Raw genomic sequence first — 27,500 nt, 5'->3', positions numbered from 1 at the left:
GGTGGTTTTGATTTGAATGAAATGAGGAGCAGAGAGAGATAATGTTTAAACACCTTTACTTGTATGAACGTAGAATCACAAATAACAGCGGTTAAGGTGAACTTAACAGTAACATTTATCAGAGCTACTTGGAGGGAGTTTAAGTTGAGCAAAGTGCGAGGCACGGAGAGTTTCTCTAAGGTGCAAACATGCAAGAAGCTAATCTACCTCAGGCTAACAAGTTTATCTTTTTGTTAAAGCTACAACACAGAGCTTACATGAACGAAGAGCTGACAAAAGAACGCGTCTGCCTCGTCACTACGATTGTCGTCTAGATCCACGAGAAGCTGAATCATTAACTTCAACAGGCAGAGAACTGTAACGCAAACCTATTGTGTTCTGCTGCAATAAAACCTACATAAGACGAGCACTAACAGCGTTTTGGTTAGTTTTTTTCCTTCGTCTGCTTTTGCGATGCATTGTGATAATAGACCAGACGCTGACTATGGAGTGCAGAAGGGGCGGGGTGTGTCTTCGGCCATGGTGAGCGTTTGGGGCAGCAGCCCAGCACAACGTTCATTTGGCCTTCTGCGCCTTCTGTGCCGATTTGGTGATCTTACCACTCGTGGCAGCTTTCTTTTCCACGCCTTTGATGACGCCCACCGCCACCGTCTGACGCATGTCACGGACAGCAAAGCGCCCTGAGGAGGAATTATTGGTAAAAAATGTGCATTAACATACAGAGAGGAGGTGACCTAAGTATATTAACAGGAATCCAGGGATATTTAGCATTTTTTTAAATTGTTTTATTCGTCTGCTAGAAAAATGTCACGCATGACAGACGATCCTCTGATTCAGAAGTTGTGTTCTCCCTAACGGGCAAATTTTATGATTTTAAAATTGTTTAACTTCAGCTGTCCATAACTGTCCATTTATGTTCACTGATTAAATAAAGCAGTGAAGACAGACTAGAAGGTGGAGAGAGAGAAGATACAGCACTTTGACCATGTGGTATATGGTCACCTGTGCCCCCACCCTTTCTTTCTGTGCTGCTGGATAGACAGGAAGCTATCGAGAGTGCTGCTTTTCTCCAAAAAATAATTAAAAATTATTATTTTTTTATATTTTTTTTAATATTCACCTATATGATCAAGTTTAGAATATCCATTGAATTTATGCAAATAATAAATTTGGCAGTTTAAGATATATTTCTGTCCTTTTCACCTTTATTAGACAGTGACAGATAACTGTGGGGTGAATAGAGAGATTATTTGAGCTGGAATCGAACCCAGGCATCTGCAGTGGGGACAAAGCCTTCAGTACATGTTGTTCTACAGGCATCACCAATATTTTTGGTTTTAGTTTGAATTGAAAACTAATTTCTTACTGTCAGTGAGACTTAAGTTTGGATAATTCACAGTCAAATAAAGCTAAAATTTTGATCCACAAAATCCAGTTTCAGGATAAAAAAAAAACCTACCGAGCGGCGGGTACTCAGAGAAGCTCTCCACACACATGGGCTTCCCGGGGATCATATCAACGATGGCGGCATCTCCAGACTTCAGGGACTTGGGGTTGTCCTCGAGCTTCTTACCAGAGCGACGGTCAATCTTTTCCTTCAGCTCAGCAAACTTGCACGCAATGTGTGCAGTGTGGCAGTCCAGCACGGGGGCATATCCAGCACTGATCTGACCAGGGTGGTTCAGGATAATCACCTGCAGGGCAGCAGACACAGATATTATTTGTAAACCTGGAGAGGAACAGAAGGAAGGATGTGCATTTCACACTACTGACAGCACACCTGAGAAGTGAAGCCAGCTGCCTCCTGTGGCGGGTCGTTCCTGCTGTCTCCAGCCACGTTGCCACGGCGAATATCCTTCACAGACACGTTCTTGACGTTGAAGCCCACGTTGTCACCGGGCAGTGCCTCAGTTAGGGCCTCGTGGTGCATCTCCACAGATTTCACCTCAGTGGTCACATTGACGGGGGCAAAGGTCACCACCATGCCAGGTTTTAGGATGCCGGTCTCCACTCGACCCACGGGTACAGTACCGATGCCTGGAGGAGAGGCAGGTTAACAACTTTACAGCTGTGTGGAGGATCTGCATGGATTAAAGTCTTATACTTCTAAGCCTCAGCATTTAGGACAGAATGAACCAAAGGGAATTTCTTCAGACCTCATTCAGCTCAGCTGTTTTTATCACAAGGTGATCTCATTCCTATTTTCATACATATTCTGGAACAACCAACACTTCAGCCAAACTTCACAACACATTTCATCCTTACAGCCTCACCTCCAATCTTGTACACGTCCTGCAGAGGCAGGCGGAGGGGCTTATCGGTCGGACGCGTTGGAGGTTGGATGGCGTCCAGAGCCTCGAGCAGTGTGGTGCCTGAGGCGCTTCCATCTTTACGGTTGATCTTCCAGCCCTTGAACCAGGTCATCTGTGAAGGGAGAGAAGCCCACATGTCTGTTGCTTAGCAAGAAGGAGTGATAAGATGTGAATGTTAACACCAGATAAATTCTGAGCTAGAATTTTACACCCAGAAGCCATTTGCCAAAGCTGAAGAAGGAATGAGGCGCTAACTAGCAGGCATTAGACCTGTAAGCATGTTGGAGTATTTTTACCCAAAAGCTCATTCTTTAATAGTTATAAAACCTTATATTATTATAGATGTGTAACTCCCTGCTAGTCTCAGACAAATCTTCAAACAGTCATAGCTGGTCTCATGGCAGACTCACGTTAGGGCTGGGCTCCAGCATGTTGTCCCCATTCCAGCCAGAAATGGGCACGAAAGCCACGGTGTCAGGGTTGTAGCCAATCTTCTTGATGTAAGTGCTGACTTCCTTCACAATCTCCTCATAGCGCTTCTGGCTGTAGTTGGGCTCAGTGGAATCCATCTTGTTGATGCCCACAATGAGCTGTTTTACTCCCAGGGTGTAGGCGAGGAGGGCGTGCTCACGTGTCTGCCCGTTCTTTGAGATGCCAGCTTCAAATTCGCCCACGCCCGCCGCCACAATCAACACAGCACAGTCAGCCTGAGGGGAGGGAGACAGATGTGAAAACGTCTTTCCACCTTAAGTTTCTCCATCAACCATTTCTCTCATGTTATACTCTTCTACTTATTCTAATGCTACTAACTACAGTCTTTCCCACGTTTTTGAATCCTTCTGAGATTCCATTCGCCTTTGGGTTAATGGAGAAACACCTCACTCAGTTCAATTACCCTTCTTGTACCTGCGATTCTAGAGAGGATCTCGTCCCATGCTTGGGAGTAGTCCATTCCAAGCATTTAGGACAGAAGCTGATGATGGTGGTCATCGTCTCAATCTGCACAGTATGTGTAGGGTAAAGGACTACACAAACAGTATAATCGTATCTCTCGATAAACAAGTGTCTTCTGTTGTTAAATCTTGTTTCCATCAATTGCGTCTTATTAGCAAAGCCAGACATTATGTTCCACATAGGGACCTTGGAAAGCTTATCCACGCCTTTGTGACATCTAGGTTGGATTATTGCAGCTCACTTTACTTCGGTCTTAACTCTCCTCTCCTCCATAGACTCCAAATTGTTCAGAACGCAGCTGCTCGTCTCCTTACTGGTAGTGGGCGGCGTGTCTCTATCACCCCTGTCCTTGCTGATCTGCATTGGCTTCCCGTTAAGTATCGCATTCAATTCAAAATCCTGCTGCTTACCTTCCGAATTATTAACAATATAGCGCCAAGCTACCTCATTGAGCTACTTAGATCATACACCCCTACTAGAGCATTAAGATCATCTTCCCAGTCACTCTTGCTACTGCCGAGATCTCGGCTGAAGACTAGAGGTGACCGCGCGTTTGCCTTGGCTGCACCCGATTTATGGAATAACCTCCCCATCGCTATACGCGAGTCTGATTCCATCCATTCCTTCAAATCGCGGTTAAAAACCCACTTATTTAGCCTCGCCTTTTCTACCAGTTAACGCTTGCTTGATAGTTAGCTTAACGCTTATTCTTATCTTCGGGTTTTAATTCATTTTTACTTTTTTTTTTGACTGTTTTATCCTCTACACTTAGCCTTCTTTTATGCTTATATATGCAATTCTTTTGCCTTCGTGTGTTTTAATGCCATTCAACCTGCTAGCACGTTTTGGTACCTTGCCATAGCCCTCATCCTTCCCTGTTACTTCATCTTGCATGTTAAGCACTTTGGTACACCACTGGTTTTTAAATGTGCTATATAAATAAAGTTTGTTGCTGTTATTTGTTGTTGACTGACCCTGCACTAAACTCAGTTAGGTGTTATTCAAAGTTATGGAACAGTTGTTGTTTTAGTTTCTATATAATTGTGTGACACTGTGGAATTTGTTTTAAAATTTCTACTGGTTTTTTTTGCATCTATTTTATTTGCTATGGACCTGTGTGTGTCTTAAATAAAGTGAAACTAAACTAAACTATGATCTCTCTGTGAGCTCAAGAACAAGGAATGTCATCACCAGCTGAGATCAAAGATGTTGGAGTTTTTCCTCACTGAAAGATCTGCAGAGGAAAAACTTAGAAATGGCATTTAACACGAGCACTTAAGAAGTCCACTGAACTGTACCTGTGAGGTCCCAGTGATCATGTTCTTGATAAAGTCCCTGTGCCCTGGAGCATCAATGATGGTGACGTAGTACTTGCTGGTCTCGAACTTCCAAAGAGAAATGTCGATGGTGATGCCACGTTCACGCTCAGCTTTCAGCTTGTCCAGCACCCAGGCATATTTGAAGGAACCCTTTCCCATCTACAAGGTGTAAAAGGTAAATCAATAAGACTGATGACCGAATATTTTTTGTGGACTTGTAATAAAAAGATGAGAATATTATCCAGAGTAGGAGACAAATGGACCGGAAACAGGAGTTAAATGGCAGAAAATCTTCAAAATGATCTTTTTTTGAAGTAAGAACAACATGAGCCATACCTCTGCAGCTTCCTTCTCAAACTTTTCAATTGTCCTCTTGTCAATGCCACCACACTTATAGATCAGGTGGCCGGTGGTGGTGGACTTGCCTGAGTCAACATGTCCAATTACCACAATGTTGATGTGGAGCTTCTCCTTCCCCATCGCTGCTCACTCTGACGACAAGACAAGAAACGGATACAGACTTGGGTCATCTCCATAAAGGGAACAGCAAAAGTAATGCAAAGACACAATTAGAATTTTTATCTTGATTTCTTTGTTTTAACTCTGGAAGCCAAACACTTAACTGAAATTAAAATCTGAAAAATTAAACAGCCTGAAAATTGTCTCTCATTTAAGCCAGGTGTCAGAAAAATGAATTTATCAGCAGAGCTTTAAAACATATTTGAGCCTCATAAAGGAGGTGACAGATCCCATTAAAATGAAATTGGCCAATCAACATTGTTGACGATTGATATGGCCACTCCTAAAGTCCCTTCTCTCTGATAGGTTTATTTTTTGAGTCAGACCAATACTGAGTTGGCCAGACAACCTAAACATGGCTGCAATTCCAAAGTTTGCATTAAACCGCTTGAATCAAAGTTCAAAATCTCCACTTCAGTCACATCTTGATTGCTTGATATACCCTGAACTGATATTTGGATCCAAATGGCTTTGTAGTATAATGTGTTGTCCTCAGCCTGATTAAATAATCTTTCACTTCAGCTCTTTGGACAGCTTCACACAAGGGCTGTGCGATATGACCAAAATCTCATATCCCAATATAAGACATTTATCGTCCCGACAACGGTATATAGCACAAAAATTTTACATTTTCTGTAAATTCTGTGAATCTCGGGCAGCTCGATTTGCGTGAAGTTTTTCTTTTTTTTTAGCTGGTCGTGTACCTGGAGTCAAGTGTTTAGACCGATGCATGAAACTATACATTTTTAGACATTTTCTTTGTGACTATTTATTACACAGCGTGCTGCGGGGAAAAGCCTGTTCTAACGTTTGATTCTAAGGTTTATTTTTTAGCACCTGACGGCTCTTTTTTGCTTCTCATCCGTAAACACTCTGCGTACTCCTTCATGTGATTCAGTTTATTTTGAAAAAATCTCAACAGGATCTTCAGCTTTATTGTGAAAGGGTTATGTAGAAAATAAACAAGCGGACGACGGAGCCACGCAATGGTTTTACCGTCGTTGTTAACGCATAAAAACAGCCGCTTCTCCGTCCGTAGTGTGGTTATATTAAATATAGGAAAAAGAGAGAACTTTAAGAAATTCTACAGTGACCATCAAAACAATGAAAAAATATTGTCATAAACAGTTTATTTTGCAACACCAAGAAACAAACGAAAGCGTAATATATGCAACGATTGACATTTTCATATCATCATCTGATATATATCGCTATATCAAACAGCCCTACTTCACACATAATGTGTGTGTGAGGAGAAAAAAGGAGATACCAATGTGACTGTACCTGACATCAACCTGCAGCAGCCTAATGACTCACTGTAACCAAAATAAGTCTAATGCAAATAAGTTGGATGAATAACTCCAACACATTATTTATATTTGATGGTGTTCATACCGAGCTTGTTATCATTTATTACTTTGCTAATAAATTCAACAAATTTATATTCTTGGATCCATTAACTTTTTACTTTTCATTTACAGAGTTATGGAAGCTGTTTATATCAAGCCTGATTTTATCTCACATATAAACAAATGAGTCCTCACAGGGAGGATTACAGATTATTAATGCAAAACAGGTATTGGATTAAGCAGATACCTTGGCTGTGGGCATCTGTATCGGAACTGGAAAAAGCCAGATCAGTGCACTGCGTTGATGTTTGGAGGGCAAATTATAAAACTGTGCCACTGTTCAAATACTTATGGATTTTATTGTATATAAACAAGAACTGCTTCTCAAATGTAGGTTTACCCCCCTCCGACAAGCCTTTCTGCTTTAATCTGTCCTTACCCTGGTGCTATGAAGGCATGTCCAGGAAATGCACCTCACCTGCTCTCCTATGGCCACAAATACTGTACTGTAGTCTAACTTCAAATATACACCATTCTTTGCACACTAGGAGTATTTCAAAAGTGAAGCATTTGGGTCAATTCAATTTCAATTCAGTTTTATTTATATAGCACCAAAACAACAAAAGTAGCCTCAAGGCGCTTCATATTGTGAGGAAAAGGTCCTACAGTAATACAGAGAAAACCCCAAAAATCACCAACAGTGGAAATGTGCACAGTCTTTTATTTTTAAAATAGACTAGACTCTCTAATATATTTATGCATTTGTCATTCTTTTCCTCCCCATTTCTTCTGTGTAGCAAGAAGAAAATATAACCTGGTACTATTTTTAACAAAACATCCACTAAAACAAGGCACAGTAATTGACTCATACATTAACTATTTAATGAATTAATTCTGGTAAAAACCAAATTGCAGTTTAAGTGAACTGTTAAAGTACAAATTGTCGGGTATTTTTTTTTTCAGTTCAGATTTATTTTCAACAATTACACTTTTTTGGCAATATTCTCAATTCATTTACATTTTCTCCTGTCACGTGACCTTATCAATTGGGTCCCTTTTTCGTACCAAGTGGTTTAAACTACTATTAGGACTGTTACAGGTCTTGAATATTAAATATTAGTATGATATTAATATACAATAACAACGGATCTAACATTAATATCACATTTAATGGTGGCCTATAAAATACTGGTGCGCCCCACTAAATGCTTAAGAGGGATTTTATATACTTTTTACACTGTACTTAATAAATATGGGAGACTTAATAATTAATTTAGTGTACCTGTTAAACTTGAAAACATTTTCTTTCCAAGCCTTTATTTATGTATTAAAAGCCTAGTTTATTTACAGCATAGCACATTAGGTTTTATATTAAAAAAACAAAACACATTTGTACTATTTCACACCAAGGCTCAGACTGGCATATAAATATAGAATGCAGGAGTTAATTACATAATAAAATAAGTTAATTTAATAGTAACAAGCCTGCTAAAAGTAAAGCTCATATTAGTTTGCTTGTATTATGACAAAATTACCCGCCCTACGAGCTAACAACAAGCTAACGGGATTTCCCGCTGGTATTTTGAAAGTTTACATTGAAATTTAAACAAAGACATATCCAAATTAACAATTAGAAATATATACATAAAACAAAAAAATACACTAGCTCCAACCATCACCTTACCTTTTGTTTTCTGAGGCTAAACAAAATTTAGTTAGCTAACAGTGAGTCTGATTAGCAACACCTGCACTACTCCCTCACAAGCTAAGGAAGTGTCTTGCGCATGGGCAATTCAGCAGATTAGAAGATTGCAGACTAAACCAAGGTTATTATAGTCAAATAGACAACAAATGAACTACCAAAAAAAAAACAAAAAAAAAAACTGTTGGACTGAACCTGAACTTTTATTCTACTGCATAAACCGGTGGTTATTTAAATATATATGAGTCTGGGAGGGGTAAGTTGTAAATACTGCATTTACTGTTCTGTTCGTTTAACAAGCTATGAAAGGAAAATGTTGGTATTTGCCAAAATACACAGTAAACAGAGCTAACATCAGAGCACAGCAGCCCATACACTCAAGACTCGTGCACTTCAAAATGAAGCCCCCCAATCTTACAAATCTCATCCAGCTCATCAGATCTGACGTAAAAACGTGTCATTGCAGGACATTTCTGTGCGACACTGCCGCAACGGCCAGGCGGTGGTCATGACGCTGCAGACCTGCACTAGAGACGCCCGCATGTCCCAGGAGTCACACAGTTATTACACAGCACTATTTAGCTGTGGCAGCGCGATGTTGCTGATGAAGATGATGGTGTGGCCGTTGGGGAGCAATGTCTGTGCGCTGAAACTGCGCCATCCGGGCCTACCCAGCCCCCCCCACGCCCCTCTGTACTTTTTGGTACCTCTCTCCTTTATCAAATTACCGTGACATGGAAGCCAAACAACATTCAAGCCTCACTGTCAGTGTGATGCAATTACATAACAACCATCACACACAGAACACACATGAAATCCCCATCCATCTGCGGAGGATTAGTGAAGGATGCAGGAAAAGAGCGCAGCTTTTTGCGCTGGAAAACACCCTGAAAAACATCCCAAAGCCTACCCTACCTTCAGCCGCGGGGCGCGCTCACTGGACTGCCGTGAAACTGGAGATGCTGCCCGATGTGATGCACCGACACCGACACAAACACAGAGCTGCTGTGTCAGGTGGCGTCACACGCGTCACTCTGTGAAACAATGAGCCGCTAGATGGCGCTCTGCTGCAACAGAACAAATGAACTGGCACACCGCACTGCTTGGCTCAAAAATAGAGGCATTTATTGTGTGCGGTTTACAGAGATGAGGTCAGTTCTGCTGATGCATCACATTCAAGAGGAATGAAACAAATAAAACTGCATGGATATGAAAACAGTGGGTGTGACTGGGGTGACCAGGACACCGTGCCAAATATTGAGAAAATGCTCCACATTAATAGGCATCCAAAATCTCTGTTTTTGAACAGCTGTGAAAAAAGGCAGTGAAAGCTGTCCCATGGCTCTCCTGCAGGTAAACATATTACACCCAAGGTGGAAAATTAAAAGTCACCAGCTACAGTTTGGGCAGAATATGATAGAAACTCTCATAAATAACTAACTGATTAAAGCGATGGAAGATGATTCTCAGAGTGTTTTGTGACAACTTTTAATGTCATCCGAGTGTTTTATTATCACTCTGTTTAGCTTTAATTTAATCCATTTCTCTCATTTTACCACATTTTGTAATGTGTCAGTGTTTATAACTTATGTGAAGTACCTTGTAACGCTGGTTGCACCAGCTGACAGAACGAACAGTTCAACAATTTCAATATTACAGTGAAAAAAATGAGAATGTAGTAAATTATGAACAATATCGTATATAAAAATGTTAGCTTGTTTTTACTTGGCTACAAATGTCACATTCACGTGAAATAACTTTGTCCTTCACATACCACATGCCTCTCGGCATTAGCAACGTTTCATTTGTTGGAATATGGTCACCGTAACCAAGACGTGAGGCAATTCTTCTATGGCCCAGAAATAAAGTACTTGGTTAAAAAAACATTATATACAAAGAGGTAATAATGGAAAATTAAACATTTAGAGAGTCTTTTAAAGCACATTTGGTATTTTTACACTATTTCTAAGTCAGAAACTCAAACTCAACAGAATTATGTGGTAGCCATCCAGTTTCTGCGCAAATAAGGAGACAGAGCCATTTGTGTCACTTCTTCTTCAGTCCACTGAGACGCTGGAAGATAAGATAACAAAAAAGGCACATGAATGCTTGAAATAAAGGGAGTGAAATTTGTTATGAATAGTGAAAAGATAAGGATAGAAATATACTGAAGGACAGTTCTGGGTCTTATTTTCCTATTTTGGGGGTGATGATTAACAGGAAACATTTAGTCATCACAATGTAACCCAAAGTGAGTTAAACTTCAGGGACATCAGTCAGTCCAGCCGGGAAGCAGAAACCGCTGGTGCCCTGTTCTCTTCACAGATTCAGATTCACCCTGAACACCTGACAGATGTGAAAGACTCTGGGATCTGTCGCATGTGCTCAGTGTAATCCACCATATTCAAGAAAATCAGTGTTGAAGCCGTGAATGTGAGTACTACCTAATGTTTACACTGCTTTAATGCAATCATGTGATACCTCAGAGAGAGACTTATAATTGGAGCCCATCAGTGGGGAAAATAACAACAACTTTAATGTGGAGCGTTGCTTTAAGCCATTACACTCCCACTGTTTCAGGGCTGTTGGTTAAATTACAGCATTCTTGCTCAACGTTGAATGAAAACAAACATTTCTGTGTTTTTTTAATAACAGACCCAAAGAGATGGAACAATAATGCCCAGGTTTTAAAAATCTCACAATTTTTCTTTTGCACAGTACCATCTGAGGTCTCACGTTTTACAACTAAATAAAAGTAGAAACTATCAGTGTATATATATTATATATTATCCGTTTTTCTTGGTTGTGAATAACCATCCAACAAGGCAAAAGCAGAAACCCACCTGCTCTTATCTGAGCATTTTTCAGATCTTTGGTACTCACTCTATTGTCCTGAGTGCGTATTTGTGGTTCTTCGTTAGCTCCACGAGTGCTCTGATTTCAGAGTCCTCGAGCCTGTTGCCCACCAGATGCAGCTCTGTCAGATAGAAAGGGTTTAACTTCAGGGCTGAGGTCAGGAACTGAACACTCCTCGAGGTCAGGCCACAGGTCCTCAGTCTGAACAGAAACAGAAATACAGAACAGCTCAGTCTACCCCGACAGTGTGGGTCTGCAAACAAACATGCGCATGCATTTACCCGAGCTCGACTCAGGTGCATCATTTGGTTATTAACAAATAACTTGGGCGAGTACTTTGTGTTCAAACATTAACAGGACATGTTTGTTATCACTTTTGTCATTTGAGCAATAACTGCATAAATTCAAGGGCAAATCAAAAAATTTGTTACTCTTTATCTCATGGAGACGGTGACACACAGTCTCTCCAGTGCACGTCTTTTGAATTAAGAGGAGCTGCAAATTCTACTTGACTTATATTTCAACTTGTCACCATGTTTTGTTATAAATACAGATCTGAACATCTGGGTGCATTACTGGGCTCACAGTCGACTGTGCTACAAAAACACTAACTTAGCAGCACATATGTGTGGAAGTATTTAAGGTCTCGCCCATTTGTGGAGAGTGGAGTGGGGTAATATCATCTGAAGGTTAAAGCCACAAAAAGACAAAAAAAAATCATTTGAGAAAAAAAGTACAAATTTATAAAAGAACTATGCAAAATTTCAAGAGGGAAACTTTCATTAGTCGAGGAACAAAATTGCTTCACATTACACCAGGGGTGGGGAACTCCAGGCCTCAAGGGCCGGTGTCCTGCAGGTTTTAGATCTCACCCTGGGTCAACACACCTGACTCAAATGATTACCAGGCCTCCGGAGAACTTCGGCTGTATCCCAATTCAGGGTCTGCAGCCTTAAAGGCTGCATTTTAAGGCCGATTACGTCACAGCGACGCGATGAAGGCTGTCCCAATTCGAAGGCTGCTTGAAATGCGGCCCTCAAATGCGTCCTTCATTTCCCTGAATTTTAAGGATGTGGCGGTGTAGACTTCATGGCGCGGCGGTGGGTGTGGATAATTTTGCCGGAAAACAAACGGAGGATGAGGGGCGCCCGAAGAGTAAACTTTAAGTAAGTACTGAATATTATGTCACTTATTTATGTGCAAATGTTTAATAACGAAGAACATTAAAACATTACTGTTGGCCACGTGTCGGCAAAGTTATGTGACATTAGTGACGTTTGTACTAACTTGGTTTTAAAGCCTTTACTTTAAAATATACGCCGTTCAATAGCTGAGCTTAATCTTACAGAGAATGATCAAAGCTCATGTAGAAACAAACAAACAAATGAACAAAAGATTTTCTCCTTCATTTCTGTCAAACAATGCTGTATGACACGTTTCCAGCTGTTAGTATCATGGTTGCTGGGCAACCTGGGCAGCGCAACGGAGGCTAGACCGTCCCATTTCACAAGCCTCGCACTTCCGGCCTTAGCGGTCTTTGAGTACGCGGCCCTTGTGGACCGTTAAGGCTGCGTACTTTAAGGCTGCAGACCTTGAATTGGGATACAGCCCTCAAGACAGGTTGAGGAGGTAATTTAGCCATTTAAATCAGCTGTGTTGGACACATCTAGAACCTGCAGGACACCGGCCCTCGAGGCCTAGAGTTCCCCCACCCCTGCTTTACATGGTTAAATGGGTAAAAGATTCACTTATTGCATGCAGTTGCATGGCAGGATGCTGTAAACGGACCAAACTTCAGTCAGGAGAACAACTGAGATAATCGTAAGGGTTTAAAAACTGAGCTTTAAAATGAAGAGTGGTAATAAAAACTGAGAGAGGCCGACAGTGATCACTGACTGTTTTTAGGGGCTTGTTGAGATTAAATATAACAACATACAAAGCATTAAAACATATTAAATACACAACAGCCTTAATAAATGCAGAGTAGTTTGGACCTGGAAGCAGGATTCATCAGGTCATTATTTAAAGAGCGGATATCCCACCTGCTGTGAATGTTTTATTGCAGTACAGTTGTTATTATTATCACTTAAAATAAATAACATTCATATAAGAAATAAAACTGTCTCGTGTAAACTGTATGTGGTGTTAAACAGGCCTATACTACTGTACTTTAATGTCCGTCATAAGGGTGGTACTTCAACAGCCATATATTTTATGAAGTGGTACTCACTGTGAAAAGTTTGAGAACCACTGATCTAATGTGCCACTGCAGATACAGCCCATGTGTTGACTCATTTAACTTTATTAGAAAGAGGGTTTTTTTGTTGTTGTTTTTTTAAACATAGTATAAAAGTTTAATAACTTACGACAGCTTCTCAAGTTTGCACTGCGGGCTTTGGAGTCCGATGCAGAGTTTCTTCACTCCCTTATCTTGAAGGTTGTTGTGAGACAGGTCGAGCTCGCTGAGAATGTTCGCCTTTGACATCAGTCCAGAGGCGAGCTCTGCACAGCAGCTGTCAGTCAGACTGCAGTAACTCAGGCTGAAAGGAAGCAAAAAGCTATGTTACAGCAAGCTTTTCTTTCAATCAAACTGAGCCCACGCTGTCATTATGAAGTCTGGTTAAAAAAAAAAAAGATTCACTTCAGAGTTTTCAGGTGGCTCAAAGGATTCATTAGGCCGGGTGAAATTTCTTTCACTCCTTTGTCTCCAATGTGGTTCATGCTGAGGTCCAGGTCTATCAGCTCCACCGCCTGCCACTCGCCAACTCCCATCCAGCCATCGGTGAGCTGCGAGATTGAACAGAGGACCTTTGCCAGGTAGCGACAACCGGCACCGGTGATTCCACATCGTGAAACACTGAGGAGAAATACCACAAACATGAATAATGTGTTAGGCCAAATATTCATCGATAATAAATGGATTAAAAATAAATCTTTGCCAGGATTTTTAACGTCTCTTTGTTTCAGTCAGTGTGTAATCAGGTCATGCTTACTTGAGTTTTTGGAGACAACACCACGCATACATGCCTTCGCAGATGATTTTAAACCCAGCATCTTTCAAGCTGTTGTTGCTCAAATTGAGTTCTAACAGAGTGCTCGTTTCACTCTTCAGAGCTTCCCCAATACTTTCACAGCTCAGCACGGTGAGGCCACAGCAGTACAACCTGCCAAAGACATGAAAGAAGCTATGAAAGACCATATGAGTGAAATCTGTTAATTCATGTTGATAAGCAGCAGTTATACATATATCTGTGGTGACAGACATCTTTTTTTTGTTTTTTTAAACTGGCTTTCTTGCAAAGTATAATGAAGTTACAGTGATAAATATGGGCTAAACATTCAGAGTTTTTGCTTTAATTATTGGCTGTAAATAAAAGATGGAAGCAGAAATGGCAGCTTCATTAGCTACATTATGGTACCATGATATTTTTGGAGCCCGAAGTGACCATATTTGGAGAGGGTGACATGCTAAGTTAGCGGCTAAAGCTTTGTTAACAAAGTGGAATAATAAACCGTATGAGCACAATATATACACTAGTTCCTGCCATATTATTTGTCAGATAATTGTATTAAAAAGCTCATAAAAAGGCACCAAAACACTGGAGAAATCCAGTTCAGTGACTGCAGTTAGTAGCTACAGTTACATCTGTCAAAGTAGCCACTAAACCTTAGCGGCATAAATTCCTCCAAACTCCAACTGTCCACAGAAGCCAAAAGATATTTTTGTTAGAAGGTTGTAAACATGGTTGTTTCTGCTTTAAAGCGGTTCTTTTTAACATGGTAGTCTATGGGGGCTGACTAGGCATAAACGATCCGCTTTGGCGCACAAAAAAAGACACAAAAAAAGAGGGGACTGTGTATAAAAATGGCTTAAATTCCCCTCGAGTTAATGTGATATTTGTGATCAACTCACTAAATCAAGACTAACCACACTTAAAGCCTATATTTATCCCATAAATCAAACGTGTCTATCTATGAACCCAACTTTTATATGCTTTGGTATGTTACTGGAAAAAGGACTTTCTGTAGATTAAGCCATACTTACTCCAACTTTTTTAGATACGATATGTCAAAATTGTTAAATATCTCATTGGCCCCCTCGTCTCCAATCCAATTGATGCTTAGATCCAACACACTGAGAAAAGGAGGGTTTATCAGCAGAGCTGAGCCCAGATCATAGCAGCCAGCCTCTTTAATGTCACACTGTGACAACCTATGAGTAAGGAATACAGACAATAAATACACATGACACGGTCAAAAAGCAAAGTTCTAAATTAAACATCATTTCATCTGTGAGGAATGGTTTTATCAGTGTCATTTTAATATTGTATGTGCACAGCTGTGAGTAAAAGGTGCAGCATTTACACTATCACTCCTTAAAGTATTCGAACTGCTTGATTTCTTTTGTTTTTTTCCTCAGTAATATATTATTAATGTTTTAAAAATGTTAATATCAAGATAAACATACAACATAAATACACAGGTATCCAGATCCATACAACCCTTTTAATTTATTTACATTTTTATTTTTATAAAGATGCCACAAATTTAGCTTTACAATAATACAAATCAGTCTTTTACACCCAATAACTGAAACTAAAAGTAAAAACACTGATTTGGAATTTTTTGCAAAATTTGTTGAAATTTAAAACCTGGCCTGACTGATGTGCAGATGATCTCGGGGACTGACGACGGACAGATCGAAGAGCTCACCAAACACAGTTTTTACCTCATTTCCTCATTAATTCATGAAATCAATAGTCTGATGATGAGATTGTTTCTGTCTGTTGGTGTGATTTGAATTAGAGCGTATTGTGGTGCTCATTTATGTCGTCAATTTTTTGTCTCACTGGGCGTGTTTGTCAGCGAGACCTATGACCTGCACTATGAAGCAAATTCAACGTATCCTGGATAGCTTCCATTATCTGGCTTCACTTATCCTAACATCATAAATCAGGCTAAGCAAATACATGAAGGTGGTTATCAGCTCACTTAGGCAACTCAGGGTTATCAGTGTAGGTAAGGTCATGTTCACATGAAAGAGCCAAAGATCTGGTAGCATCAATGGTGTTAATGGACAGGTAAATTAGTTGCCAGGCAGAAACAGTAAGACAGGTAGTGTCGTTCTTTCAGCTGCAGTCCTGGTGGCATTTAACAGCCTGAGACGTGGTAAAGAATAAATAGAAAAAAAACCAGAAATAAAACGGTAAGTCTTCTTCGCCTCCATGCAAACTGTACCAATGCTCATCAGGGAGAGACAAACACTTTAGATCCTATTAATCTTTGAGTTGATTGCTCAGTAGGTGGTGATCTCTTATGTGGAACATAACCCATTATAGCATAGCTTCTTTCCCCCCACAATTCCTTTTTCACTGTGGAGTATTTGTGATTTTTCCTGACTTATAACTGGTCTGTGGTGACAGAGTAACTATCAGCTTTATGAATGATGAAGTATTTGAGGGTTTACTTTATGCAAAAGAAAAAAAACAACTTGTTTTTGAGAATGTCATTGGGGTTTAAAATTAATCAACAAAATTAAGTCAGAAAAGCATTAGGGGGTCTTGATAGAGAAACATCGCTTTACCATCTGAACACTTACTTTAATGTCTGCAGCCGGCAACTAGAACTTCCCAAACCATGCGACAGCAGCTTCAGCCCCCGATCTCCTATTCCATTGCTGCTAAGATCCAGCTCTTGCAGTATTTGGTGTTGCATCAGGCATTGGCTCAAATACTGACAGGTCTCTGCGGTCAGTCCACAGCCTTGCAGCCGAAGTATTTTCAGCCTGCAAGTCATACTGTTCAGGCCCTCTGCAAGTTCCTGGACTCCACTGGTGCTGAAGCTGTTGTACCCCAGATCCAGCTCCCTCAGGAATGACTCCTTTGAGCTTAGGACTGCTGCCAACGCTGGGCAGCTCTTGTCAGTCAGGTTGGAGAATTTCAGCCTGCAAAGAGGTAGAAGTTAATGACATCTGGCAAAGAGGGAAATATTGCATGTCCAGGCAAATGTTTAAGTATGTAGACAATGAAATAATTTTGCAGTTAAAGGTCTGTGCACAATCACAGTGGGTTTTAAATCGAACCCCTGACACACTGACTTACAGCTTTAATTCAAGGGGTTTAACAAAAGTCCTGCATTACCTGTAGGAACACAGTTTTGTCATATGATGTGAGATAAAACATTTCAGTTCATTTAAATGTACGAATATGTGTGTAGCATCTGTACATACTGCCCTGTGATTGTGAACACTGCCTCTCGCCCTATAACAGCTAGGACCCAACATGGCCTGGATAAGTGGTTAAGAAAATAGGCGTATGGATAAAATTCAGTGAATGCAATAAGTACAAACTTACATGGCTTTCCTGGATTTGAAAATAGCTGGAATATTCTTGATGAGTTTGTCATCACATCTCACTGACACCTCCATCTCAAAAGTCTCTCGAATCCCTTCAAAAGCTCTGATCCTCTGCATCAAGTCTCTCCAGTGCATCAGTGAGAACCCTGGGATCTGAGAAACGCCATACCTCTGAAAGAACCTAACCTCCTCCTGCAACGCCTGACTGTCGTACTCCCGCAGGCAGTGAAACAGGATGACGGTGCTGTAGGACGATATCTTGCTCAGGATCTTCTTCTTGACATAGCCAAAGAGCAAATCTTTGGGTGGCAACAGCATGCGCTCCTTAATGAGGCCAAACATGAAACGAAGTAGGAGATCAGAGACTCCCTCATTATTCTCTAGCACTTCATCCACTTGATGCTGAATACAGGAGCTTAAATTCTTTTTTTGAGCTTTGATGTCCTCCAGTTTGTAAGACGCAGCCAGGAACTCTTGAACACTCAAGTGGCCAAAGCGAAACACAGTGGTACCGTTCAGTCCCGTCTCCGTTCTCAAAACAAGCGGGAATGTTTCTGCGAAAGCTAAAGCTTCCTCGACACTTATCCCGTTTCCCGAAAGGTCATCCTCATACATGACGTTCTGCACTCCCATCCGAAGCAGCGCCACCTTCTTCAGCTTGGCAAAGATAGGCAAGTGTTTAGCTTCCAGCGCACCGAAACCCAGATTGTAAATCTCAGTTAGACTCAAGGGATGCAATTTAAAACCCTTTTGCCCTTTTACGTGATCCTTTAAAGCACTTGCCATAATGGTGCAGATCGGAGGTATCTGACACAGGGAGTCCAGGCTCCTCGATATTTTCACGTGATTGATGGCTTTGTTGGCAAGATCATCACCACCGATGACCATCCGGAAGTGTTGCTCCTTCTCTTCATCGCTGAATCCCCGCAGCTCCGTTTTTTTCAGCAAATAAAAGGGAGGTATTTGATATTTGTCTGAAATTCGAGACGTTACCCATATATGAGCTCTTGGGAGTAAATTTCCCCTGATTAGGTTAGTGACAAGACTGTCTACAGTTGATGCTTCAGAAACATCACTCACAGCTGGACAGCCAAAGTTGAGCTGGATTTGAAACTCGTCTAGTCCATCGAGAATGAACCACACCCCGTCTTCATTTAGGACAGATGCATCAAGCTCCTTCAGTTCAGGGTAGAATGTCTGGAGAAGCTCAATCAGGCTCAGTCTATCTTTCAGCAGATTCAATTCCCAGAAAGTGAGAGGAAACAGGAAGCTGATGCTGTGGTACCCCTTGTCCTTGGCCCAGTCAAGAGCACAGCTCTGCACCATTGTGGTTTTTCCGACTCCGCTCACTCCTAAAGTGATGACTGTTCTATTTCTGTTCTTATGTTGACATTTGCACGATAAAATGTCTGCAAGTGGAGCGTCTGGAAAAAAGAAGCTCCTATCCAGGTGTCCGTACTCATGCTGGAAGAATTCAGGCTCTGTGTAGTTGTACCTGATGTCCTGATAGCAGAGCCTCGAAGGAAGTATTGAGCTTTTGGAAAAGGCCTCATCCAGGCTCTCATATTTGCTCCTCAGCGCAGCTTTGAGACAGGTTTGGAGAGCCATAACAATGGTAGATGTTCCTGAAAAGATGAAAAGTCAGTGAGAAACATTTTACTGCAAAGTCAGTCCACAAAAACTCAGTCAGTGTCTCCCACCTGAAGGTTAAAAACACAGAAGGTTAAAAACACATTTAGGCCATAAAAACCCAACCAAATCAATTTTACACTCAATGCAAATGCCACAATCACATTTTTGATCAGAATGCTTTCTTATTACCAGCCTGAGCATCAACAAGTGGGATACGTCATGCTTTCAATAACAAAACAGGCCCAGTTTAATGTTTGTAACAAAGACTAACCAAGAGGAACAATCATTGTGACCCTGGTCTTTAGAAATTGAATGATCCAATGTTGAGGACACAGACAGCTGGAGACATGGCGCAGAGCAGTCATTCCTGTTTTACTCTGAAGTCGCTGCCTGGAGCACGTGCACAGGTGCTCTGTTGTAATCTACAGCTTCTACACACAAGGCTGCACAGTCACACAAAATTTGCAGGCATGTGGATGTCTGTGAAGAACCTTGTGCACGCTGTCTAATGACAAAGTTTACTTCATTTGGAAGGTCAGATTCAAGCGGACCCTTGACCCTCTCCAGGTTGAGATGAAGGAAGCTAAACTTTATTTTTTAATTTAACACCACATGAGTCTAAAACTCTTGGACTGCCATTCAGCTTTTATTATTGAGGAATCTCTTTGGATGGCAATCAGCTGATTGACATTCACTTCAAGCACTAAAGACAGGTCACGGTAGTCAAAACCTTTGGTACCCTGAATGTTTGATGTGTGCTCTGATAATTCACCTGATACATTTTTAAACAGTACATTTTGGGTAAACTTTCAGGAGTCATATCACCATGTGGGACAGGTGGCTCCAAACAAGGCAGATCATACTAAAGTTCTCCTCTCTACCTGGATTTTCATACCAGACTTATCTTCTAGCCTCTAGCCTTCTTCAGTGCCAATGAAATCTTTCTACTATGACTATATTTTTACATTATGTAGTTTTAAAATCGAGAACCAATAAGGTGTTCAGATGTTCTCTACAACAATTTAATATATCCCCTTAGACTTAGTGTTGGTTTTATAAATAATTGTAGAGAGCAAAAACTGTTACATTTAGAGTTTTTGTTGTTGACAAAGATTAAATGTATTTTTCAGGCCTTAATATGTGCATTTCCCTGTACTTATGAAGTCACAGGGACTGTAAAAGGCAGGTAAGTGACCAGTTTCAACTCCTATCAACTTTAGAGCTTGTAAAATATTGATAGGTAGAATGCAAAATGTTCAACTAAAACATTTTTCCCCTTTATGTGGAAACAAATGGTTTAATAAGATGCTAAGATTTACACTTAATACACCAGAGGGACAGCTCAGAGAGCATTCTTGTGAGGAAGGACATACAGGAGGTTGGTGAGACAAAGAAAGAAGCTAGGCACGAGGTGATGGGGGCAGATAACCCCCTGTGGCGACCTCTAAAGGGAGCAGTAAAAGAAGAAGAAAGAAAAATATCACAATTTAAGCATCGGAAATGCTGTTTCACAGAGCACTATTTGGAGCTTAGTGTGATAACTGCAGGCTTAACTGCATATCAACACTCATGTGAAAAACACGGAAAAACAAGCTGAAGTAAAATATATATAAACATTTCAAACTAAAACAGTAACGGGGCCAATACATCGTTGAAATCGTTGTTTCAGATGAAGATATGTTGTATGGCTCGTACTTTCTCGTGTTTTTTTTGTTGCATTTTGTTCTGCTTGCTAAAAATAAATTCATTTTTTAGAAGTTACTCTCACTCAGCAGCAAACCAAACGCTTATTTTACCTGTTGCCTGATAATTATTTACTGTATTATTGATCTGCATATCAACAATCACTGTAAATACCCGTGTAGGATTGCGCATGCTCAGTGATATAAATTCTTGTTTCGGAAGTGCCCTCAATGTAGCGCGAATAGTTGAAAAGTAAAAAAAACAAACAAAAAAAACCAATAAGGAAACCTAACCATCGTTTGAACACATAGAAATGAACTTTAACTAAAATCGACCCCCTAGAAAAAAAACACCATCAGCTGCTTTAACCCAGAATTTGAAATCGAAAGTAAAAACACCGGTGTTTAGCAAAAACCTCATCCAGCTGAACTGCAAGGCGGGACTGTTGACTCAGCTTCATCTTGCATTATACTGACTCGTTCGTTTATGTATTCATTTACGTATTAACAAGCGAGCCAAACTCACCGAAGAAGCTACAGCACCTTTCCTTTCCACGAAGAGGCGATTGCGGCGTTCACGGCAGCATTGTGCGGAGAAGAAAACGACAAGAAAAAAATACTTTCACTTTCTTAGAACCCGCCACAACTGAGAAGCACGAATGGGCGTGAACCACAAAGCTGATATAACCGGAGAACGACCGCTCTCGGGACTCCTGGGTTTTTAGGGGGCGCTAGCTAGCTACTCCAACGCTTTTGCTCAAAACAACATACATCTCCCGAGTTAAAGATCTTTATTCTGGTTTTCACTTCATTTCACACAGAAGTGGCCATAACATTATACATAACTCCACTTTTAGATCTTTATCGATTTTAACTACCTCAAAATACCCTTCTGTGAGTTTTCTGTGCGTGCTGAACAACTTTCCCAGTATCCGCCATTTTGACTCCTGGCATGACGCCAGCAGCAACGGGGACTTTAAAGCAAGCGGTCTCCTGATGGAGTCGCCTTCAACCGCCACAACCAGCTCTTCTACAAACTTGCACCCTTCTGTTGTTGTTTAATAACCCTTCTAACAGCTGCCTGGCGTTTGTAAACGGGCGCAATCGCGGAAGTATGTCCCGATGTAGTGTTTTATGGGAAAAAACAAGAAGGGAAATAAATAAGGAAATAAATGCAGTTTTTTTTAAATTCGTTAAAATTATCGCTGCTGTATTCCCGAAACTACTTCCGCCTTTTTTATTCCATTGTTTATTTATTTTTATTCTTTGTACAATCACATCCACATGCTCTCCCACACTGGCTCTGACATCTACCAACCCTCAGAGATACAGGACCTCTCTTACATTTCGTCGTGGGCTGTATCCCAATTCAGGGTCTGCAGCCTTAAAGTACGCATTTCAAGGCCGATTACGTCACAGCGGCGCGCCGAAGGCTGTCCCAATTCAAAGGCTGCTCGAAATGCGGCCCTGAAATGCGTCCTTCATTTCCCTGAATTTTAAGGCTGTGGCAGTGTAGACTTCGTGGCCCAACATATCCCAGAATGCATAGCGCGGCGGTGGGTGTGGATAATTTTGCCGAAAAAAAACGGCGGATGAGGGGCGCCCGAAGAGTAAACTTTAAGTACTGAATATTATGTCACTTATTTATGTGCAAATGTTTAATAACGAAGAACATTAAAACATTACTGTTGGCCACATGTCGGCAAAGTTATGTGACATTAGTGACGTTTGTACTAACTTGGTTTTAAAGCCTTTACTTTAAAATATACGCCGTTCAATAGCTGAGCTTAATCTTACAGAGAATGATCAAAGCTCATGTAGAAAGAAAGAAACAAATGAACAAAAGATTTTCTCCTTCATTTCTGTCAAACAATGCTGTATGAAACGTTTCCAGCTGTTAGTATCATGGTTGCTAGGCAACCTGGGCAGCGCAACGGTCTTTGAGTACGCGGCTCCTGAGGATCGTTGAGGCTGCGTACTTTAAGGCTGCAGACCCTGAATTGGGATACAGCCGTGGATTCCAGACACCTGTGCTCCATCACCTATCCACACACCTGCAGTATATAAAGACGGGTTGACTCCTCCTCTCTAGGCCTTCATCTCTCTGGAAGAAAGTAAGGGCTGCGATTTTAGTCACCTTTGTTGGTTCCAGTTCTGGTTTAATCCTTAACACCTGTCCTGACTTACTTACCTCACCTCAACTGGTTGTGCCAGATGCCCTGTGTCCGCCTCTCCCTCAGTCTGGTTCTGTTGGAGGTTTCCTCCTGTTAAAAGGGAGTTTTTCCTTCCCATTGTTGCCAAAGTACGGAGCAAGGCAATGGATATTGGGGGAAAACAAGACGTACTTCTTTTTTTTCTTTTTTTCAATTTTCTTTCCTCCAATGTCCCTTGTCGGGCTCCCTACCAAAGTGCTTGCTCACAGGGCGTCATCTAATTGTCGGGGTTTTCTCTGTTTTCTTTGTATTATTGTAGGATCTTTACAATAAGGCTATATAATGAAAACTGAATTCCATCTTCTTTGGGTATAAAAATCGTAGGGGGGAAGGTTTTATTTAGGGATAATCTAAACCAAATTTTGAAGGCTACCTGGAAGCGCCTGTATTGCCCTGTAAGTGCCACAGAGGGGCAGTCTCTGCTGACACAAACATAGGGCTAAGTTGGGATTTCCTGATGTGTGTGTGCTCTCTCTGAAAGGTAGGTAGTGCATGAGGCAGGCTTCTTACAGTGTCCTTTAAGAGCAATAAGCATGCTACATACAGGGACTTCTCATAGATTCTTCTTCATTATATTAATTACAGCCTTGTAAGACTTTGTTTTCTGGTATGGCACAAAACCATACACTTTAATCTTCTGGCCTCAACATAAACCTGACACCTTCACTTGTACCTAAACTGCTGTGTTGGAGTCAGTATTGGTCTAAACACATACCGTCTTTAATCTTTGCTATATAGCTTTGAACTACACATAGCAGTCAACTCACCTAACCTTTATTTGATCCCTTCTGATCAAATAGACAAAACCCACAATCTGTCTTTGTTTCTAGTCCCGTTTTTTTTTTTTTGCCTCACCCTCTAAATCCACCTTTGCTTTCCTGTATTTATTGCAAAGGCCACACTTGTGGCTTTGAAGATCTTTAGTTGAACCCATGTTCCAAAGAGACAGGCAGGAGTCACAATGAACCGGGGACAAAGACCGGAGAACAACTCCATTAGCTTGAAGCCTAATGTCTCACTATCAGTTTCAGGAAGCTTTTCACTTTGTTACAGTACATTATGTACCACACTTTGGCATACACTATTGTGAGTACATTAACTTTGTTGTTCAGGCGTGGTTCAAATGGCAAACACAGAGGTCAGAGGGTCAGCGTGGAGCCTGACGCTGCTAACAAAACAACCCACCAGCAAATCGAATGAAAGGAAGATTCATAACAGTTCACTTCAGGCTTGAAAGGTGACAGAATCCTGATATTTTTCCAAATAAAAGAAATACTTTTGAGCTCTTTATTTTCTTGCTTTATAACAACTGTAATGGGGTGGATTTAGAATAGAATAATCCTTTCATTGTCCCACATGGGGAAAGTTGGTAGTTTATTTTTAACTGATGCCATGATGATGCTTAAATTTAGGGGTGTAACCACGCTGACTGTCCCAGCACACAGAGGCATGGCTGAGTGCTGCAAACCTTCACCTTGTTTTTGTTTTAGGAACCTGTTTATTCTATTTTATTTGAGTGTAAACTTGGTGCGGAAATTAAACTTGGTGGATTACTTGCTGTGCAGTCCTTTGATTGGCTGCTGTGTTTAAATGCGCTGCATAAATTAACAGATTTGGCTGAATTTGTGAATGACGTAGACTCATTCAAAAGGTGGTTGTTTTGCATAAGTTTCAGTGTGTGGTCGGAGTCCACCAATGTATCGCTGTATAAGTTGTAAAATAAATAAATAAATATATATATATATATATATATATATATATATATATATATATATATATATATATATATATATATATATATATATATATATATATATATATATATATATATATATATTTTTATTTTTTTTTTAAATACAGACTCATGTTTTCTGAGTTTGAGAAATTTACCAGATTAATGGTTTTTGAAATGGTTTGCCATAATGCACCATGTTTTACTTCAGCTGTCCAATATGTGAGGCTTTGTGTAACTCATCTCAGACATGTTGAGTGTAGAAAATAAAGCTGCTCACCGCTGCATTAACAGGCTGATACTCATGTTTAAACCCTCAGGAGGTGACTAATGGTGCATTTTGCAGGTGTGTGATTTTGTCTCATAAATGCAGCAAAATCATCCATTGTTGTCTTCCCGTTGCCGTGCTACTGAATTGTGACTTTTCAGAAAAACATACATAAATACAGGAGTCAGCAAGTGGCCTCGTTTAAAGTGTATTTTATAAATTTACATATTCAGCTTTTTTTAATAACATACAATTGAAACAGTGCTGATTTAAGTCGACTTTGGAGAAATATCTGGCATAAATAAAGTCCAGTATTGAGTCCAGTACAGAAACAGTAATTCAGAATACAAATCTTTGTCACTTAAGGGATAAAAAATATTTGGATATAAAAATATTTCTACACACAAATACCAACTGCAGTTGTCCAGCAACTGCAGAACAATAAAAAAAAAAGAACAATCATACACTTTACAAAAGCTCATTTCTCTTTTTAAATTAATGTTTAGAGTGGAGTTTTAATCTGGGTTGAATGCTGTCAGTGGCAAACAGTTTAATCAATTCCTTTTAAAGGCACCGAGGGAGCAGTAGTTAAGGCAAAAGTTAGTCATTTATATGAGGATGGTATACGTGTCCATCATGGCCAAACATTTCATTTCCACCCACGTAACACATGCTAAACTCCTTTATAACCAAAGCAGATACAGGCTGCTGAATTTCCCCTTCTTTGTCTTTTTCCAGAGTTCAACCTAATTAAAAAAAAAAAATCATTTGCTAATCAAAGACATCCTTATTTCATATCTGCATCAACTTGCCAACGTGCAACTTCAAACCTCTCCACAAAACATCAACAAGCACCAGAGGCGGAGCTTGTCTCCCTCTGCTATTCAACCTGAGGACAGTTTCCATTTTGCACGACGCCGGGGACGCAGAGGTTCAGGTTGTGCACCCTCCTGTAGACGAAGTGGAAGACCTGAGCGCGCGGCCGGCTGTGGAGCTCGGCTTTGATTCGCTGAGGGTGCGTGTCTGGGGTGAGCTGCTGGCTGGTTTCCTCGTTGACCAGAAACAGAGCGTAGTTCTCAGGGTCGGAGATCCTGAACTTCTGGGCGCACAGTGAGCAGACCTCTTCTGTGGTGGTGTACGGGTGGACGACCAGCGTTTTGGCCGTGCAGCCCACCCCTGGCTCTTGCAGCGCGACTCTGAGATAGTTCTAGAGAGAAAAGAGTTCAATTTTAGAAAACTGTAAAATGAACGAAAGGGGCATTTCTGAGGAGGTGAGCAGGCAGGAAACCCACATGCAGTGACAAAGATTTTACATGCAGTAATGTTATCAGGAGCAACATGCTGTGATGTTAGTACAGATGAGACACAGCACCTTCCATGCCTCTGTCCAAAGCTGGATTTACTCTTACTGGTACAAGTTTGACTCACTGCCTGGATGGTCAAGGTCGGCTCAGGTCAGGTGATACCTGAAAGTCGTCCACACACGGTACTGAACGCTGGGCGGTCCGCCGGCGGTGCCACTGGTGCAGCGTGTTCCTGGCCTCGGAGCTCAGCACTCGGGCCGCCTGCTCCTCCTGGAAGTTTTTGATGAGGGACATGGCTCCGTAGGCGCTGGTCAGGTAGTAACCGCCTGGGGTAAAAATTAAATACAAAAAGAAATGAAACCAACCGAAGTTAAAAAAATAATTAAGAAAAATGAAGACAGTTGCGCCTTTCTGGCAGAAATGAATCAGATTTGGTGCTTAAGGGTCAAAGATATTTACCTACACAGCCGATTATTAAACATTTTCAGTTTACGTGCCAGACAGCTTGGCGCTGATGGGAAAATATTTCACTCTTGGTACATTAAACCTTCTTATTTTTTCCTTTTGAAGTGGTTCCAGCCCATTAAAAATCAAAACACTGACTGGAATTTCCTTGCTGTGAGGACTTTTCCTTCCTATGCAAGCATTTATCAAGTTTTCTCAAAGAACCTTCAATAAAAACTGGAGCTGAGAGTCACTGTAAAAGACCTCAGTGATACTGTACACCTTCTACTGAAGGCAAAACAAAGCTTTCAAAAGAAGAAACAAATATGTTAAATGACTTTAGACAGAAACTGTTGGGACACTTTGCAGTTCAGTCTTTATTTATTTTAGTATTTATCATCATCCTGCGAGTGAACTTTGTGTCTTTAGTTTCCACTAAATACCAAGCCTCATAATAAAGACATTAATGCTAAAATAAGGAAAACCTCACATTTGTTTTGTTTTTTTAAATCAAACATTAAAAGGAACTACTTCTGTAGATTTTCGGCCACTAGGGGGCAGCACAGCAGGCCAAGTCAATTTCTCCATGTGCACATTCTAAAGACAACAGGTGAGCAGAGTGCTGTACAGCTAAAAGAACCAATTAAAATAAAGTAACAGCAGAACAATTAAAGTCATTAAAAACAAAACATCTGTAACTAACTCATCAAGTAGTGATGATTTTGGTAATGATTAAACCTCTGCCCTCATAGACACACGTGTCCCGCATCATTTCCAACCAGCAGCAACGTGTAGATATTCACGACTCTTTCACTCCCGCGAACAGTAACTAACACTAGTGTTACACAACAGACCGTGA

The 27,500-nt window shown here is 40.8% G+C and overlaps 3 protein-coding genes across 5 annotated transcripts in view; all 3 read right to left on the bottom strand.

Moving 5' to 3' along the window:
• Nucleotides 1-39: 39 nt before the first annotated feature.
• Nucleotides 40-9,193, bottom strand: LOC146384816 (elongation factor 1-alpha 1). The gene is made up of 8 exons (XM_084930193.1): nucleotides 9,071-9,193; nucleotides 4,922-5,076; nucleotides 4,565-4,744; nucleotides 2,723-3,019; nucleotides 2,274-2,424; nucleotides 1,781-2,037; nucleotides 1,460-1,694; nucleotides 40-680 (listed from the first exon to the last, which is right to left on the bottom strand). Exons 2-8 carry the CDS (start codon nucleotides 5,063-5,065, stop codon nucleotides 556-558), a joined length of 1,389 nt encoding a protein of 462 aa, XP_084786319.1. The 5' UTR covers nucleotides 5,066-5,076; nucleotides 9,071-9,193; the 3' UTR covers nucleotides 40-555.
• A 106-nt stretch (nucleotides 9,194-9,299) lies between these two features.
• On the bottom strand, nucleotides 9,300-21,671 carry LOC146384815 (NACHT, LRR and PYD domains-containing protein 12-like). The gene is made up of 9 exons (XM_084930192.1): nucleotides 21,207-21,671; nucleotides 17,365-18,991; nucleotides 16,611-16,955; nucleotides 15,057-15,224; nucleotides 14,005-14,175; nucleotides 13,653-13,868; nucleotides 13,378-13,551; nucleotides 11,039-11,212; nucleotides 9,300-10,228 (listed from the first exon to the last, which is right to left on the bottom strand). The coding sequence occupies exons 2-9, from the start codon at nucleotides 18,972-18,974 to the stop codon at nucleotides 10,213-10,215; spliced, it is 2,874 nt and encodes a 957-aa protein (XP_084786318.1). The 5' UTR covers nucleotides 18,975-18,991; nucleotides 21,207-21,671; the 3' UTR covers nucleotides 9,300-10,212.
• Nucleotides 21,672-25,089: 3,418 nt separating this feature from the next.
• LOC146384814 (ras and Rab interactor 2-like) overlaps nucleotides 25,090-27,500 on the bottom strand; it is a 39,142-nt gene continuing 36,731 nt past the window's right edge. The window contains exons 12-13 of one of the 3 annotated variants that reach the window (XM_084930183.1): nucleotides 26,360-26,523; nucleotides 25,090-26,100 (exon numbers count right to left, since the gene is read on the bottom strand). In XM_084930183.1, the coding sequence (XP_084786309.1) occupies nucleotides 25,774-26,100; nucleotides 26,360-26,523 (491 nt within the window). In that variant the 3' untranslated portion in view covers nucleotides 25,090-25,773. Of the gene's footprint in view, nucleotides 26,101-26,302; nucleotides 26,524-27,500 lie in introns of all 3 variants that reach the window. The other 2 variants (XM_084930185.1, XM_084930184.1) reach the window with 2 other exon arrangements.

This window comes from Perissodus microlepis, chromosome 6 (genome assembly GCF_051167445.1).
Source record: "Perissodus microlepis isolate ML-2025 ecotype Zambia chromosome 6, ASM5116744v1, whole genome shotgun sequence".
NCBI lineage: Eukaryota > Metazoa > Chordata > Actinopteri > Cichliformes > Cichlidae > Perissodus > Perissodus microlepis.
The sequence above is the reverse complement of the archived record's forward strand: the minus strand, read 5'-3'. Positions and strand labels throughout refer to the sequence as shown.